The sequence below is a fragment of the Hakea prostrata genome, chromosome 4 (assembly GCF_041222555.1).
Source record: "Hakea prostrata isolate BN-2017 chromosome 4, UWA_Hpros_2, whole genome shotgun sequence".
In the NCBI taxonomy this organism is placed as follows: Eukaryota; Viridiplantae; Streptophyta; class Magnoliopsida; order Proteales; family Proteaceae; genus Hakea; species Hakea prostrata.
Genome location: NC_142603.1, coordinates 40100498 through 40119476, shown reverse-complemented (window position 1 = coordinate 40119476; position 18979 = coordinate 40100498). Strand labels below are relative to the sequence as shown.

At 38.1% G+C, this 18979-nt stretch overlaps 1 protein-coding gene across 1 annotated transcript in view; it reads right to left on the bottom strand.

Moving 5' to 3' along the window:
* Positions 1–18162, bottom strand: part of LOC149018872 (uncharacterized) — a 47143-nt gene extending 28981 nt beyond the window's left edge. The window contains exons 1-3 of the mRNA XM_089154000.1: positions 17923–18162; positions 17505–17634; positions 16106–16245 (exon numbers count right to left, since the gene is read on the bottom strand). Coding sequence (XP_089010126.1) covers positions 16106–16245; positions 17505–17634; positions 17923–18162 — 510 coding nt within the window. The remainder of the gene's footprint in view (positions 1–16105; positions 16246–17504; positions 17635–17922) is intronic.
* Between the last annotated feature and the right edge of the window lie 817 nt (positions 18163–18979).

The window sequence follows — 18979 nt, the reverse complement described above, 5'->3', positions numbered from 1 at the left end:
TTTATTTTAATATTTAGTAGATTAAAACTAAAATAATTTTAAAAAATCCAAAGGACACAAGGGTATTTTCGTAACAAATTTTATTAAACTAACCGTTTCTGTTAAGATTGTCCTTATTTAACATTTCTTAAAACCACAGGGGAGCAATATGCAAAAGGAGACTTAAATTGGACTAAAAGTGACATGGACCAAACCTCAGGGGGTCCAGATGAAAATTACCCTTTATTTTTCATTTCAATTCGATTGCATTAGACATATAGATTAGGATCGTTTAGTTAGTTATTTAGTTAACAAAAATTGAATCATTCCACTCTCGCATTACTATTAAGAAGTTCAATTCTAAGTGGCATATCTCCCTGAGATCGATCCGTTAGCTACACGATACCGTGCGCTTACGGTTACTTTTAAATTTCACAGACAAATGTACTCCAAAAAGCTTACCAATCACATCCTTATGACCCATTTGATAACCCACAAAGTATTTTTGCTTCTCAAAACACCAAAAACAGTTCCTAATTGTTTCTAGAAGCATAAATACCTTTTTTAGGCATTTGACAAAACTTACTTTTAAAAGCAAAAACATTATCATTAGGGTTTAATAGAATTCTTATGTTTAGAATATCAAATTCCATGAAACCCTACTCTAAATTCTTTCCATTAAATTTAACCTGCACCCAACTTTTGCTTCAAAAACAAACACAATGTGGAAAGTATTTTTAGAAGCAAATATTTTTATAAATTTTAATTTATGTTACAAAAAGCATGTAAAACTAAACGATTTTATCAAACAATTTTTGTGCCCATTTTTCTGCTTCTTAAAGCAAGAGACGCCAAGAACTCTTTTTCGGTGGGTTATCGAACGAATCCTTAGTTTCCTAGGACTTTATGACCAGTCATCGTTACATGGCATTTCGTTGTTATTTTTAAAAATTTAAAAAAGAACAAAGAAAAAAAAAATCTATTAATTGGCCGACAATGCAAGAAGAGACTTGGACTCAAGCTTTTTAAAATTTTATCGTTTTGTTTTTTCATTTTGTTTTCTTTTTACCTTTTATGCTTTTCTTCCCTCTCTTTTTTCTTCATGGAAATGGGTTGATTGACCCATGAAGGCCCACCCATCACATGAACAATGCACATAGTCCAATGCTCCACTTGTTAAGATTTTTCAAGAGTGGTTGTTTCCTCAAGAAAACATAATGGAATGCTAGCGTGCCAGAGCTAATGGATGGAATCTAACAATTAGACACTAGTGTTCTCTTTGCCTTGACATATCTAAGACTTTGATGCTTTTTGGGAAAAAATGACAAAAACTCGTGTAGTTCTTTAATGACGAACTTGTACCCTTTCTACACTAAGGTGAGGACTAAGAAAAGAGAAAAGAGATAAGTGTTGATATTGCCATTTGATTGATTGGTGTGTTCTGGTACAATTCATTTTATCACAGTTGATGTGCATGGTGTATTACAAGTACACCAAGTCACAAATCTTAAAATTCTGAGCAATTTGAGATTTAATTTCATTTCTTTTCCTAGTAACCTCTGGTGATTCATCTTTTTATGTGTGAACAATGTTTAAAATCTCAGTATCTTTTCTGGTTTCAGTCAGACAAAACTTGAGTTATCGTAGCAACTCAATGAGATCTTAGCCCGAGTTCATGTGCTATTTTATGCAAAATTTTGCCCATTGATTTTGGTGGCTAGATGACCTGATCAGGTGAAAGTTGCATGCCATCCTATTTAGGACCTATAAGCAGTCTTTTTGTAAAAGTAGGGCAAGGTTGCATACGTTATGATCCTCCCTAGACCCAGTATTTGGGGGAGCTAGGTGCACTGGGCATGCTTTTTTTTAAAAAAAAAAAAAAACATGGTGAAACATGATTTTTCTTCCCCCAAAAAAAAAACCTAAATCTTTCTTAGAACAATTAACCAATTGTAGAGTTGTCTCCGGAGAATTCAGTGGTAGCAAGAAATGCCAAAAGCTTTTAGCAGTCTTGAACTATTTGATTGAAACTGGTGTTTGGAATCAAGAATTTACTCAGGGGAATGGGAGGATGCATCTCATCATAGGACTCTTAGTATGCGTTTGGTAACGTTTCTGTTTTGAGAAACCAGTTCTTATGCAAAACCGTTTTTTAATGTTCCTGTGCTAAAAGACCGTTCTTTGCTTGAAAATGGCGTTTGATAAATCTGTTCTGAAAATATTTTCAAAACACTAATAATAGAATAAGTTGGTGTTTTTTTTTTTTTTCTTTTTTGGGTTAAAAAATAAAGTTGGTGTTTGATAAACTCGTTTTAAAGCTTCAATTTGAACCAATTTTATCACTTTTGTTTCTGTTCTTTGGTAAAAACATCTTTTTGATGTTCTGCAAAAAGCATTCTTTAGAACACTTTTCTGTCCGATTCGTTCTTAAAGAACAGAAGAACAAACCGTTTTATCAAACGCCTCTAACCCGTTCTTCCGTTCCCAAAGAACAAAAGAACGCCAAAAACGTTTTCTGAGAACGTTATCAAACACGCCCTTAGTTCTTCACCAAGGCTCAAGCCAATATTTACTAATCTAATTTGTTTAAAATGTGGGCCTCCCTCCCACAACTTATGTAGAATAAAAATCGACTTAGTCAATACGTTTTCCCAATCCTTAACTACTAAGGTTTCCTACCAAAAAAAAATAGTAACGTTTCCTAAGTTGACTAGGAAAGTTAAGTACTGTAAAAAATAGACTCAACATAAGACTCTAACTAAACCATGAAGCAAATCGCATTTCATCTCTCTACCAATATTTTAGGCACATTAATCTGGTTAATTACAAGGGAATCCCATCGAATCAAAGTCCCAATGCATGTATAACCTTAGTTCCAATTAAATAAGCCCTAAATGACTGATCCACATACACAAGAAGCTTAAATGACCTATAGAATAATAATTTCCTTAACTAATGTAAAACCCTTAGTTTTTAGAAGACCATTGCTCCAAGCTTGGGATTCTTAAGATTTGGTCAAGAAATCAGCAATTGGGCCTTTTCCCCAACACTTAGGTCAAAGTCTTGGTCAGATCTCATCAAGACAATGTATTTATATTGAGGGAGTTGGTAACTTCTCCTCCCAAAATCTCAGCTAAAACCATGTAATGTTATGGTGTTGCTGAGACAGAAGAAAAAAAAAAAAAAAAAAAAAAAAAAAAAGAAGAAAGAAAAGAAAAAGAGAACTGGCAAGACCTTGAACTATGTGCAGGCAAGGTTTAAAATATCGGTATCGAGTATCGTATCGGTCACGTGATTTTAAGAGACGTATTGTCCTGTATCGAGGAATGTATCGCTCTGGCTAATGTATTTTGGTGTAATTTAATGGAGAGACATATCAAGATGTATCGTATCGGTTGGGTCAAATATGGATACGTATCGGCTAGTATCGTATGGTATCATGGGATACTTTAAACCTTGTGCGCAGGAGTAGTTCTTGTCCAATTCTTTGTGTGTGAGTAGCTATTGGCTAACAGATAATTTTCTAATTCACCCTTTTACGGTGCCTTTGTCCTGGGGAGATTTTTCCATTAAGATGCAGGGCAACCCCTGTGAATTTTTTCTTCCCATCAAGGGGTTTAAGGTGAGGGTGTTTGGTGAGTCCCTATCTTTTTCTATGCGTGATGGAAGTGTTATCTCGTATTTTGGATGCTTATAGGGATCTTTCGGGTGGGGTTGGGGTGCCAGGGGGGGGGGGGGATTAAGGGTATCAAAATTGCTCGCATAGCTCCAGTATTTTCACCATTTTTTTTGCTGAGGATGCATTTTATTTTTGCCAAGCCTCTGAAAATGATTTCTCAACCATTTTAATACAGCTTTGGATTTATTTTCTGATTTGTCTGGACAATGTATTCATTTATATTCTAACATTCTCTGAAGTCATCATCCTAATTAAGGTCTTCAAGTGTCTCACATGAGGACAGCGAAGGCCCCACAAGGAAAGGTGATTCCTAGGTAATTACTCAAGATGATTTAAGGCCTCAAGAACATAAGCTATGTAGTTAATTTCTTCATCCTGTTTAAACTGTCACTGGAATTTCAATGCATTTGGTTAAGATAGATGGGCAGAAATCTTGTGGTCCATATTACAGCTACTGGAGAATTTGATACACCTGCAGTTATTTAGATTGTCCCACAATTTCCAGTCAAGTGCATCAAAAGTTTTCATGTTTGTACTCATTGAATAATGCACGGAAGATACTTAGTCTTTGCAAGTTTGACCTAGGAAATATATTTTGTATAACTGTTAAATGGGGTAGTGTGTTTTACTGAGCAAGCAAAAACCATATGACTTGCTGGACTGATCCATCCGTTATAACTAGAACTTCTTTGGGAAGCTTGAAGCAAAGGTTTTCCACTTGGATTCTTGATGCTTGACTTGGTTCAATTGCAACCTTGCAACTTATTTGCAGCTTCAAAACTTGGAAACAGCCTCTCCAGTGGAGTGGAGCAGGGGTTATGTCCCATACAGTTCCAATACTGCTGTAGTGGGAGCCTCATGCATTGTGTCACTTTTTCATTATTACATGATTGGCTTATTATCCATATTTATTTTAAACTACCGATATATTTGGTTTGGTGTTATGTTTGGTTGTAGGAAGCTTCATTTAACTATGATACTCCACTTTCTGGGCTTAGCTTGTTTCTCCTATTTTCATCTTTTTTTTTTCTTTCTTTTTCTGTGTTCTTCCGTCTTCTTTCTTTTGTCATTTTCCTGTTTTCATTTCTTCCATCCACTTCTCCCCGTTTTGTTTCGACCCAGTTTGCACCACTTTGCTTTGTTTGGTTCCATGTAGTGAATCCATTAAATTGGGATGAGGCTGAGTTTGCTGTTATTGTTTTGCTTGCTGCTTCGCTGAAGATCTTTATCCCCTGTTTTTGAAAGGCAATTCAGCTATAGGGAGACTTATCCTTCCTTTCATAACAAAACAATGGGATGTTCATCTAACAGTCTCAGTGTTCCATTGTATAGGGCCTATAGGTATCTGACTAGTGGGATTGCTTGTGAAGAATGGATCATTAATTGTTCGTTATGTCAACATAGTGAGATACCTTGTAACTTGTTTCGCTTCTTTCTTTTCTTTTTCCCCTTTCAAGAGGGAGGCAAGGGAAAGCACCTTCTTTGTTCCTGATGAGTTTGATAATCTATTTCTTGGATGTATGATGCTTCTAAAACCTTTTGTTAATTTGCTGCTAACTGTAGCTATAATTTTGTTTCAGCCTATTGGAATTTATTAAATATTAATGTAATTAATAAATTAGATGCCCAAGGATAAATCTAGAAACTCACTATTAGGGTGGTTACAAAATAGGGTTATATATTTTAGTAACCACCGCATAATTGAGTATTACGTAAGTTTTTCCAGAAACGGCGTTTCCCATCTCTCTCTCCCTCACTCCAAGAAACGCAAGAAGGAGAAACCTAGTGGAGGTTTCCTTCCTTTGCCTTAGATCATTCTTCCATCTTCTTTCCACACGGCATTTGGGTTGTGGAAATACTTCCCTTTCCTTGTGATTGTGGAATCATCCCGGTAGAGATTTGGTGGTGGAACGAGAACGTGGATCCGGATTTACTTCCGCTGTGAATACTTCACAAAAAGGGAAAGCGAATCCAGGTGAGGAATCTTTCCCCGTCAATTAAATATAATTGATATATTTGGAGTATTACAAACATCGGTATTAGAGCCATAGGTTCCTACGGTTCTTTGTTCCTCCCCATTGTTTAATTTCATTGTATGGATCCAATGGGAGGATCAAGGGTTTAATATGAAACCCATGGGAGAATTGATAGGGTTTTTGAAAATTCTTATGTTTTGGGTTCGGATCCCAATGGGAGGATCCTTGAGAATTTCCCTTGTAAATTTTTGCATGAATTGATTATCCATGATAATTAATTTTGTATAAAATTTATTGTTGGATTTTTTTGTGTTTTTGGATGATTTTTTTTTGGGTAATTTTCATCTGGACCCCCTGAGGTTTGGTGCTGATCACTTTTAGTCCAGTTTAAATTTCCTTTTGCATATGGCTCCCCTGTGGTTTTAATAAATGATTAAGTAAGGACAAGATTAACAGAAACTGTTAGTTTAATAAATTGTGTGACGAAAATACCCTTGTGTCGTTTAGATTTTTCTATTATTTTAGTTTTAATCTACTAAAATAAATACTATAAAATAGATAAATAATAAATAGTCATCGATTTTTTCAGTCGGAGTCGGAATACGTTCGCTGATGAGGTGGATCTGAGACCTGTTGATACTTTTTGCTTCATCCCATGAAGGCTTCTTCATCATCATCAATAGAGATCTACAAAAGGATGTGATCCTCATGCGACTGCACATAAAAGAAAATGAGAAGGCTTCATCATCATCAATAGAGATCTACAAAAGGCTGTGATCCCCATGCGACCGCACAGAAAAGAAAATGAGAAGGCTTCTTCATCATCATCAATAGAGATATACAAAAAGCTGTGATCCTCATGCGACTGCACAGAAAAGAAAATGAGAAGGCTTCTTCATCATCATCAATAGAGATATACAAAAAGCTGTGATCCTCATGCGACTGCACAGAAAAGAAAATGAGGACGATTTATTCTTCTTCTGCTACTGCTAGTCTCTCTGTCTCTGCAACAGGGGGTAACCGCTCTTCAAAAGTGTTACCTTCTCGTGTTTCAAGCTTGGATCAATTGCTATTTTTCTTGGAAGTGGATCTTTTGCTTTATTCTGGTAGAATCACGAGGTAAGCATTGTCGATCGTGGTAGGTTCTTTTGCTTTGGATTATTCAATACATGAATACATCCATTTCTAATTTTCAATTTTTTTCAGGGTTTCTGACTTTGTTTGATGGTCTTTTTTCTTCTTTAGGGGCTTTTTATTTTTATTTATTTTCTTCTATTTTAGATGGATTCGATACATAGTTGAAGTTCCTCTACAGTCTGATAGAAAAAATTAGATTTTTTTTTGGCTTTTGACTTTCTTTTTTTGTTTTTGCAGGTGCTCTTGTTTTGCTTTACTTGTATTGTGGATTCGGTCGTTTTGAGTTTTTTCTCAAAGAACCAGTGGTGAGAATAAGTATGGTATATGACGAAGAATCATTCATCTCAGATCAAAATGAAATTGAAGTTTGAAATTTGTTCCTCATAATTTCCATTTTGATGTTTTTTAGGGTTTGAGAGGTTGTGATTTGAAGTGTATATACTGAACTGAAAATTATTGCTTTTAGGGTTTCCCTTCTCTTGTGAACTGAAAATTCGATGTGGCTCCTCTGATCCTCCTCGTCGACGTCCGAACGCATTCCGACTCAGACGATAATAAAGGAATCCGATTATTTTATAGTATTTATTTTACTAAATAAAAATAAAAATAAATAAATAAATCTAAAGGACACAAGGGTATTTTCGTCACAAAATTTATTAAACAAACGGTTTCTGTTATCTTGTCCTTATTTAATCATTTCTTAAAACCACAGGGGAGCCATATGCAAAAGAAAGCTTAAACTGGACTAAAAGTGACCTGGACCAAACCTCAAGGGGTCCAGATGAAAATTACCCTTTTTTTATTTTTGTGAAAGAACGTGTTTTTACCGTTTTTTTAAAAAATTTCGTTCATGAAAAAATTAGAAAAAACGTTGTTTTTTTGTCACTGTGGACCAGACGGACAGTACACAGTGGCCCAGACGGATTTTCCATTTGGGAGACAGTCGTCCATCTGGTTGCAGAAATCCAGACAGAGAGCCGTCTCAGAATTCGTCTAATTTTTTGTCCAGTTTTGAATGTGTTTCTATTTACTAGACATCAATGGCTCACAATCTATGTGATGTTTGAGCATTGAGGGCCTAATGGAGCCTAGTGGGAGCTAATGAGGTAGAAGTGTTCTATGTGAACCACCTCATAGCATTAACATGACTGCATGTTTTATTTTAATAAAACTGTTTTTTATTTATGGGTCTATCAATCATGTTTCTTGCATAGAATGAAACTAGTGTATAAGTCTATGTGGGTTTGCATGAAAATTTGATTGAATGTTTGTTAGCATCTCTTTTGGTTTAAATGCTTACCTCATAGGTTGACTATGCTAGTGTGATTTGTTGTTGCTTGAGTTGTGTTTTATGCTAGAATAGTTGAACTCATCCTAGTATATAATGTCTCTAGAATAAATGGCTGCTACCAAAAGCATTGTTGCTAACTTCGCAAAAGGAGATAAACTGAATGAGAGGTATTATGACCCCTGGCACTGAAAGGTGCAGTATCTCCTAGAAGAACAGAACATGCTGAAAACCATAAACTAGACCATGTCCCCACCTGAGGAAGGTACCACTGCACAGTATCGCAGGAAACTTGAGCTTTACAATGCCTAGAAGAGGAAGTACCAAGTAGCTAGGATTAGTATCCTAAGCTCCATGAGGGATGACCTGATGCTTTGATTTGAGAAGCATAGGACTACAAAGTCTTTGTGGGAGGCTGTGAAGTTCCAGTACGGAGGGACTTCCACCACAAGAGGCTGCCAGCTCGGACTCACCTTTGACGGTTATAAGATGCGCCAGGGTCACACCATGAGGCAACATATAACCATCATGTCTAACATGATTAGTGAGTTGAGCGCATGTGGGCGCCGAAAGATTGATAAGAAGCAAGTCTCTGCAGTCATCAGGTCATTGCCTAAGTCTTGGGAGCATATGAAGATCTTCTTGACTCATGTTAATGAAGTCAAGACGTTTGATCAAGCTGCCAAGCGCCTTGAGCTAGAGGAGGATCGGATGTTGGCCGGTGTCCCTCACACTGAAGTACTTGCTGCTGAAGCAAGCACTAGTAAGGGTGCAGGTTTCAAGCGCAAGAAGGAAAGAGCTCAACCTCAGTGGTCTAGGCAAAGTAACAGAGGTGGGAACAGAAACAAGGGTGGTTTATGAGACATGGTTTTAGAGTTGTATATGAAAACAATTCTTTGGTTTTGTATCTAGGTGATATAGTTTATGGTTAGATTTTCTTTATAATGGTTTTATTGTATTGGATACAATTGATTATTCATTTAATCCTAGTAATGCTTTTGTTTGCCAAAATACTGTGTGTATTGATCCTAATTTGTGGCATGCTAGACTAGGACATATTGGCTTAAATAGGATGAACAGGTTGGCAAGAGAAGGTCTCTTAGGCCAAGGTTCACTATCTGATTTGCCAACCTATGAATCATGCCTAGCAGGAAAAGCAACTAGAAAACTATTTAAAAAGGTTTTGAGAGCCTCTCTTCCTTTAAAACTTATCCATTCAAATGTATGTGGACCCATGAATGTGCATACTAGAAAAGGACATGCTTATTTCATCACATTCATAGATGACTATACACGGTATGGTCACATTTATCTAATTTCTCATAAGTTAGAAGCTTTAGAATGTTGTAAGAAATTCATGAACTTAGTTGAGAATCAGTTAGATAAAAGGATTAAAACTCTTAGAACGGATAGAGGTAGAGAGTATCTCTCCGATATGTTCAAGGGTTGTGTGATGAAAAGGGGATATCTAGACAACTTACTATTCCAAAGACTCCACAGCAAAATGGGGTTGTTGAGAGGAGGAATAGAACCTTGCTAGACATGGTGAGATCCATGATGGAGCAGGCAAATCTACCCATATCTTATTGGGGAGATGATTTGCTAACTGCAGCCTATATCCTCAACAGAGTTCCAACCAAATCGGTTCCTTCCACACCATATGAGTTGTGGACCGGAAGGAAGCCAGATTTGAGTTACTTGTGCGCATGGGGATGTGCAGCATATGTTCACTCTACTTCTCACCAATATGGAAAGCTTGGACCCAGAGGAAGAAAGTGTATCTTTGTGAGATATTCTGAACCCTCAAAGGGCCATGTCTTCATTGGACTAGATGAGAGTGAGAGGAGAACGGAACTTGAGTCTAGGGATGCAACATTCTTGGAGAATGATTTTCCATCTCTTTCAGGAGTTAACAAAGAATCATCGGAATTCTTTAAGATACAATATAGTGGTCTTGTCACTCTAGGGGTTCAGATTCTGGATAATGAATCTGGAGTTCATCCAGAAGATCCTAGTGGGAGTGGGAGTGCAGATGTGATAGCTACCTCAGAGGTTGAGCAATCTGACATGCATTTGCGCCGTAGTGGACGTGGGCTAGTTCCTCGTCAACGTTTTGACATAGAGGATGAAGCCTACATGGTAACTCCTGAAGAGATCGACTGTGAGATGACTTCAGTTGGTGAGCATGAACTGAAGAGCTTGCAGGAAGCTCTTGTGGGGTCAAGCTCAAAGGAATGGTTGAAAGCAATAGAGGAAGAGTTGGAGTCGATGAAAGTTAATCATGTTTAGGACTTGGTTGACTTACTGCCAGGCCAAAAGGCAATTGGGAACAAGTGGGTTCTCAAGATCAAGAGAAAGGCGGATGGGTCTATTGAGAGATTCAAGGCTCGTTTAGTGGCTAAGGGCTACACCCAACGAGAGGGCATTGATTTTGAGGAAACTTTTTCCCCTATGGTTAGGTTTGCCTCAATCCGCCTCATACTAGCCATTGTTGCTCAGTTGGACTTGGAGCTTTATCAGATGGGTGTAAAAACTACTTTTCTCAATGGAGAACTTAAGGAAGAAATCTATATGGATCAACCTCAAGGCTTTGAAGCTAATGGACTTGAGTGCAAAGTGTGCAAGCTTAAAAGTCCATATATGGCTTAAAGCAAGCATCTAGACAGTGGAATGTACACTTCCACCAAGCTTTGATGGAAAATGTTTTTTTCATGCTTGGGAAGACCACTATGTTTACACCAAGAGATATGATAGTAATTATGTCATTCTGACACTGTACGTAGATGACATACTTATGGCTAGCAATAGCAAGGAGCTATTGGAAACCATTAAGAAATGGTTGTCCTTTGTATTTGATATGAAGGACATGGGTGAAGCAAGCTATGTGCTTGGTGTCAAGATTGTCAGAAATAGGCAAAAAAAGATTACTGGGTTTATCTCAAGAGACCTATATTGACAATGTCTTGACAAGATACCAAATGCACAACTGTAAACCAATTGATACTCCAGTGGAGAAGGGTTTGCATTTGAGCCTTGATATGGGTCCTAAGACTCCAGAGGAGAAAACCAAGATAGAAAGAGTTCCATATTCCAGTGCAGTGGGTAGCCTTATGTATGCTATGATGTGTACTAGGCCGGATATTTGTTATGCAGTGAGTTTGGTTAGTCGATACCAATCAAACCCAAGCATAGAGCATTGGAAAGCAGTCAAGAGGATATTAAGATATCTCAGAGGAACGAGTAACTACATGCTGTGTTACCAAGGATCGGATTTGCGCTTAGTTGGCTATAGCGATGCCGACTGGGCTGGAGACATTGATGAGCGCAAATCAACCTCTGGATATGCTTTCTTGCTGAATGGCGGGGCCATTTCGTGGTGTAGCAAGAAGCAGACTTGTATATCCCTCTCGACCATGGATGCAGAGTATGTGGCATGCTCAGCTGCGGTTTAAGAGGCTGTTTGGTTAAGGAGATTCCTTCGACATACTAGGATTGTGATCCAAAGAGGTTGCCCTTGTCTATAGTGATAGTACGACAGCTCTTAGCTATGTCAAGGACCCCAAGTATCATGGGAAGACCAAACGTATACAGTTGAGATATCACTTTGTTAGAGACATTACATCAAGGAAGAAAGTTGTACTTAAGCACATATCTACTAGTCAAATGGTAGCTGACCCTCTTACCAAACCTATAGCCAAGGATGTTTTTTATTTCTCATGTAAAATCCTTGGGCTTGCGTAGATTGTGACTTATTTTTGTACTAAGACTTTCTTATTATTAAGTAATATGAGTTCATTCTAGCATTTATTTTATTCACTTTTTGTGTGATTGTGTTCTTATAGCATAAAACAAGATATGTCAATAGGCAAGAGAATGGCTCACTCACACGAGCATTCGCCTCTAACACCTTGGAGGAGAGCAGAGATGAGACAGATTGTGAATGACTTTGTGTAGGTCAATTCATAATCATGATGTCGCCTTGATTTGGAATCAAGATGAGTTTCTCTATAGTGAAGAGAATCGACATGAATGTTCCCACTATTCATGTTGCCTATAGTAGCCAGGTGCGAGTACTTTATCTGGCGCCAGGGTGGCGACAATAAAGAAACTCGGGTTAGGCGCAAGAGGGTTGTGACTGGACTAAGACCTGTATGGTGTTGAGATGGACATACGTTCTATTGTATATAGAATGCTCCACCATAGCACGTATATCATACTATGTGTGCTTAGCGATCATTGGAAATGAGAGGATGGATCCATGCTCCTCTCATTGTGTGAGTCCTAGACCTTATGGTCCATTAGTGTTTTTAGTGATTTTCGATGACATCATGAAACGAAGGGTTGATGTGGCTATTTTGGGGTGTTACCTATGGTCATGATAGATTCGACCTAAAGGGGCACTACTGGGAAAGGAGTCAATCCTAAGTGTAGTGATGGTGCTGGGTGAAAGGAAAGGTTTGATTCAATCGCACCCTAAAAGTGTTTGCTGGCGCCAACTGTATGTGTTATAGTAGTGAACATTTTAAGGACAAGAAGGTGATCTCTCAGAGGGATTGAGATACTTTCAGTCTGCTGAGTTTGAATAAACCTAGGACAATGTGTTATACTAATGCTTATTTGATATGTTTCTCTGAGTGATGTGCCATTCTAGCCTTCTGGGAAGGTTTCTAGTTTGGGGCTCACGCGTGCAGGTATATCACCAGTCGCACAACCCATTTTGCCAGTATGACTTGTGGATATTAGTGTGCAGGGACACGGGTGGTCTATGTATCCGGGATACATAGTGAAGAGATCAATATATATGTATATCTGGGATATACATGTGTGTCTGGGACACAAGAGATCTATGTATCTGGGATACATAGCAGAGAGATTGAATATGTATATCTGGGATATACATGTGTGTCTGGGACACAAGAGGTCTATGTATCTGGGATACATAGCAGAGAGATTGAATATGTATATCTGGGATATACATGTGTATCTGAGACACATTGAGAGATTAACACTTGCCCTTGTGCAACTGGGAGCAGTTGGACTTTATTAATTATTAATATAATTAATAAATTAGATGCCCAAGGGAAAATTCTGAAACTCACTATTAGGGCGGTTACAAAATAGGGTTATATATTTTAGTAACCACCGCATAATTGAGTGTGATTGCATTACGTAAGTTTTTCCAGAAACGGCGTTTCCCATCTCTCTCTCCCTCTCTCCAAGAAACGCAAGAAGGAGAAACCTAGTGGAGGTTTCCTTCCTTTGCCTTAGATCATTCTTCCATATTCTTTCCACACGGGATTTGGGTTGTGGAAATACTTCCCTTTCCTTGTGATTGTGGAATCATCCCGGTAGAGATTTGGTGGTGGAACGAGAACGTGGATCCAGATTTACTTCCGCTGCGAATACTTCACGAAAAGGGAAAGCGAATCCAGGTGAGAAATCTTTCCCCGTCAATTAAATAGAATTGATATATTTGGAGTATTACCAACACAGCCAGTATCTGTTTCCTTTCTTTTTTCAAAATTGATCAATGACTGTTGCTTTTGGTTCTGATCTTCTTCATTCTTGGAAACTCACCCATTCTTCTTCTCATTCTACCATTTCAATTGAGTGAGTATTATTTTTGATTGCCTCAGCAGCATTTCCACGTACAACTATGAGAGATGAGTTTGAAAAGCAAAAGCAAAAACCCCATAGTAAAGCAGTGAAGCAAATTGTGTAACCAAACCCTGCACTCTGATATTAAAGGAGTAAAGTCTTCAAAAACAATTTGAAAATTTCGCCTTTCATCCTGCATAGATCTCTGTTCTCCGGTGCTCTCACAGCATGCAAATAACAAGAAGGCTAGTGTAGCTATAGAGTCAATATCCTATCCTTCATCAAGAAGCAAAATGCAGAACGGAGAACATGGAGTTCCTCAATTGCAAGAAGAAGGATGCCAATCCAGGCCAATGCCTCCATAAGGACCAGAAGCTTACTCAAATTGTCATTGTCTTGTAAACCCTAAACCTCTAGTTTTATTTCTTTGTCTATTTGTATTTAGTCATGGTTAACTGATGGTGCAAATATTGTTTAGAACCCACACCTACAACAGGGTCTATCTAAAAACTCGAGCCTTTTGTAAGTATTGATCTCTGCTGAATTTGGAAGCAGAAGTTCTCAATAGGGTGGGTGCAGATGACATGGTCTAGTTTAAGTATTTGATAGACTGAATGGTGGCCACTTTGTGTGGGTTGAGGTGAATGTATCTAAGGTGTTGTACTTCTCTAGGATCTAAGTGACCGTGTTCATAATGTTAGGACTTTAAGAGGATATATTCATTTGGTGTATTAGAAAGGTAAAACTCTTCCATTTAGTATGATTCATGTGGCTTTTGAAACCTTAGTTGAGACTTCCAATTAAATATATTTCAGTTTGTTATTCCCAGATTGACACTGAGAGGGGGGTGAATCAGTGTCTTCAAAAATTCACCACAATGTGGTGGGTCTTACCAGACAGTGTATCACCACTCTGCAATCAAGGCACTCAACTTGTGTAAGATGCATGGTAACAATACTTGTTTCTCTTTTTCTCCAACTCTTTTTTTTCTCTTTTCAATCTTTTTCAGTTTTCTCTCTTTAAAAAAGCCATATAACCATGTTCCCTTCTTTTCTTCTGCTGCTTCTCTTTTCTTCTCTTTCACTTTCTTTCTTGTTCAGCAAAACAAAAGACTTCTTATTCCCAAGCTTCAGATCTCCATAGCCAACCAACGTCTTCTGGTTCAACCTCCACGCTATTCCCAAGCTCCTCAAAACGTCCTCTCTTTTGCTGGAGTTTGCTCTCCTTTTATAGATTAATTTAACTCAGAGTTTGAATCAAACTCAGAGTTCCTATCTGACTTAAACAAGAAGTGTTTTAACCTACAAATCGGACTAACTTCTAGATCTCCGATGAACAATCCCACCGTTGGATTTGAAGATCAAGAAGTCATGAAGCTCTCCTCCAAAAATCGGCTCAATCGGACACTGGATGACCATCCGATGAAGAGGTTGATCAAAACTGGACTCAGAGTTTGAATCAAACTCAGAGTTTGAATCAAACTCAGAGTTCCTATCTGACTTAAACAAGGAGTGTTTTGACGTACCAATCGGACTAACTTAGAGATCTCCAATGAACAATCCCACCGTTGGATTTGAAGATCAAGAAGTCGTGAAGCTCTCCTCCAAAAATCGGTTCAATCGGACACTGTATGACCATCCGATGAAAGGGTTGATCAACGCTGGACAGAGACCCTCAAAAACGGGATTCTTGAGTTTTCTTTATTTGAATTGGATGCTTTCTCTCAAATCTAATTTCCATATCAAAGCCCACTTAAGTTGCCAACAATGACAACACCTTCATTTTAGGCTAATGGAACAACAATCTCCCCCTTTGGAATTGTTGGCAACTCAACCTCCTTTTCTCTTTTCTCTCCCCCTTTGACAACAAGTACAAAGGATGCTTTGTGCTCCCCCTACCATAGAGCTCCCCCTACATAGACTCTTCCATAGGAGTGCCCACCGCACCTTTCTATCCTATGGAGAAATGATGTTCTATGTATTTTCTCACTTACTCCCCCTTGGAGCCACAACCCCAAGCTTTACTCTTAATCTCAAAACTATGTTTGGACAGTGGTTTTGTGAAGATATCAGCCACTTGATTTTCTGTGAGAACAAACTCCAAACTCACTTCACCTTTTTGACATGGACCACATACATGATTTGAAGGCCTTTTAATCTTTGGAAGATCTCTCACAACTTCCCTTTTACTGAGCTTGGCAAGATTCTTGAGATTTATATGCCCCAATCTCCTATGCCATAACAAGCTTTCATCCTCTTGACTCACCATGCCCCTGTCTTCACTAGTGTTTGATAAAACATATAAGTTTCCGGTTGTTCTGGTTCCTAAAGCCACTGCTTTGCCATTTTTTGGCTTCTTGATTTCACAACCTTCTTTAGTGAAAATAACTTCATATCCACCATCACAGATTTGGCTCACACTAAGAAGATTGTGTTTGAGCCCACTCACATATAGAACATTATTGGATTTTAGCTTTCCTTCATCCGGCTTAACTGAGCCTCTACCTTCAATCTTGGCCCCATCATTGTTGCCAAATCTTACTGAACCACCTTTCACTACATCAAGGCTTGAGAACCTATTCTTGTCACCTGTCATATGTGTGGAACACCCACTATCAAGAATCCAAGGTGTCTCGCTACTATGAGCCTTGAAAGCTGTTTGAACTACCAAGGAATTTATCATTTTCCCTTTTTGTCCTTTCTCAACCCAAACTGCTTTATCTGATACATCAATAGGTTCCCTCGATTTTCTTTGAATTGTTTGTGTATGTCTTTGAGCTAGCTTTTGGCGAAGGTTTATCTCCTTCTGTGAAGGAAGAGCAGTCCAACAGTACCTTGCAATATGTCCCAACTTGAAACACCTGAAGCATTCTATTTTAACCTTATCCAATGGAGCAAATCTGTTTATGTTGTTGAATGCCACAACCTTGTTTTGTCTTCTACAGTTTGCCACTTTATGTCCAAAGTTATTGCATCCATAACAATACCCATAAAAGTCTTGACCATTAAATGTTTTATGATAAGCTCCAGTATAGCCTTCTTTACTCATCTTTGGCTTGGTCTTCTCAATATATGGATTCTTTTGGTGCTCCTCATCAAGACTCATTGGATTTGTTGTATTTCTATTTCCATTGGTCTTATTTACATTTGAACATTCCCCCTTTGAGTATCCAAGACCAGTTTTAATATGAGGTGAACTCTGAACACTCAAGATCTCATCTAGTACCTTATCTCTTTCCCAAGTATAAGTAAAATGAGTAGTCCCTGTCACTTGATTTTCAACTGTCTTGTCCTTTAAGTTCAATGTAACTGGAGTGGATGATGTGGTAGCTTCTAAATAACTCCTCTTTTGTTCTCCTTCAAGTTCTGATCTTAACCTTCCAACTTCTTTCTCAAGTTCTTCACACTCTATACACTTGAGAGAGAGGCAAGATGATGAGTCATTTATAACATGCTCCGATTCACTAATTGTGACAGTCAACTCCTTGATTTTTGTCTCAGAATTTTCAAGTTGATTCTTCATTTCTCTATTTTTCTTCCTTTCCTTTTTGAGATCAAGCAAGGCAGAGTACAACTCACCAACATAATCAATTTCACCTTCAGTGTCTTCATTATCATCAGACTTTTCTTTAGTTTGAGGTGATTCATCATCTTCAATAGCCATAAATAAAACCTCATCAGTTGAGTCATTGTTTCATCTGATTCTTCTTCAGAGGAGTAGCATTCATTTCTCTCTTCCTCTTCATCTTCCTCTTCATCTATGTTTCCTCTCTTAGGACATTTAGAGGCAAAGTTTCCTATTCCACCACAACTGAAGCACTTAAAAGGTGCTTTTCCCTTGTGTTTACCTGTTCCTTTCTTAAACTTTCTAGCTAAGTAAGCTATAAGTTTATCATCAGAGTCTTCAGATTCTTTTTCTTCTTTGACCCTTAGCTTCTTCATTGCTTTGAATGTTGCTTCCTTTTCTGTGAACTTTCCCTTTTCAGTTCTCATCTCATAGGTTTTAAGTGTTCAATGTACTTCATCAAGAGTGATTGTATCCAAGTCTTTGGCTTCTTCAATGGCTGAGACTTTGGAGTCATATTTGGGAAGCACAGATCGGAGAATTTTCTGACATATCACAGAATTTTCAATTTTTTCTCCAACTCCTCTGATGGAGTTTACAACCTCATTTACTTTGACCATGTAGCTGTCTATGTCTTCTTCTTCAGTCATCTTAAGACTTTCAAATTGTGCTCTGAAGATTTGCAGTTTGGCTTTCTTAACTTTGATGTCCCCTTCATAGATGCTTATCAACCTGTCCCAGACTTCTTTAGCTGTATCACAGTCCATTACTTTAGCCATGACTTCTTCATTCAGCCCAGACATGATAGCATTTAATGCCCTGAGATTGTGTGCATAAGCCTTTCTTGCCTCATTGTCTATAAGCGGAGCTACTGATTCCTCATAGCCATTAATCACAGACTGCCATACATCATATCCTAGAGATCCAATGTATATCTGCATTCTTCTTTTCCAAAAAACATATCCTGTACCATCAAAAATAGAAAATTTCCCAAAGTCTTTGGAGCTGCCTTCACTTGTGGCCATTCTTACAAACTCTTAGATCAAATCCCGAAGTGGTTACACTTCTCTTCACGGGAACTTGGCTTTGATACCAATTGTTATCCCCAGATTGACACTGAGAGGGGGGGTGAATCAGTGTCTTCAAAAATTCACCACAATGTGGCTGGGTCTACCAGACAGTGTATCACCACTCTGCAATCAAGGCACTCAACTTGTGTAAGATGCATGGTAACAATACTTGTTTCTCTTTTTCTCCAACTCTTTTTTTTCTCTTTTCAATCTTTTTCAGTTTTCTCTCTTTAAAAAAGCCATACAACCATGTTCCCTTCTTTTCTTCTGCTGCTTCTCTTTTCTTCTCTTTCACTTTCTTTCTTGTTCAGCAAAACAAAAGACTTCTTATTCCCAAGCTTCAGATCTCCATAGCCAACCAACGTCTTCTGGTTCGACCTCCACGCTATTCCCAAGCTCCTCAAAACGTCCTCTCTTTTGCTGGAGTTTGCTCTCCTTTTATAGATTAATTTAACTCAGAGTTTGAATCAAACTCAGAGTTCCTATCTGACTTAAACAAGGAGTGTTTTAACGTACAAATAGGACTAACTTCTAGATCTCCAATGAACAATCCCACCGTTGGATTTGAAGATCAAGAAGTCGTGAAGCTCTCCTCCAAAAATAGGCTCAATCGGACACTGGATGACCATCCGATGAAGAGGTTGATCAAAACTGGACTCAGAGTTTGAATCAAACTCAGAGTTCCTAT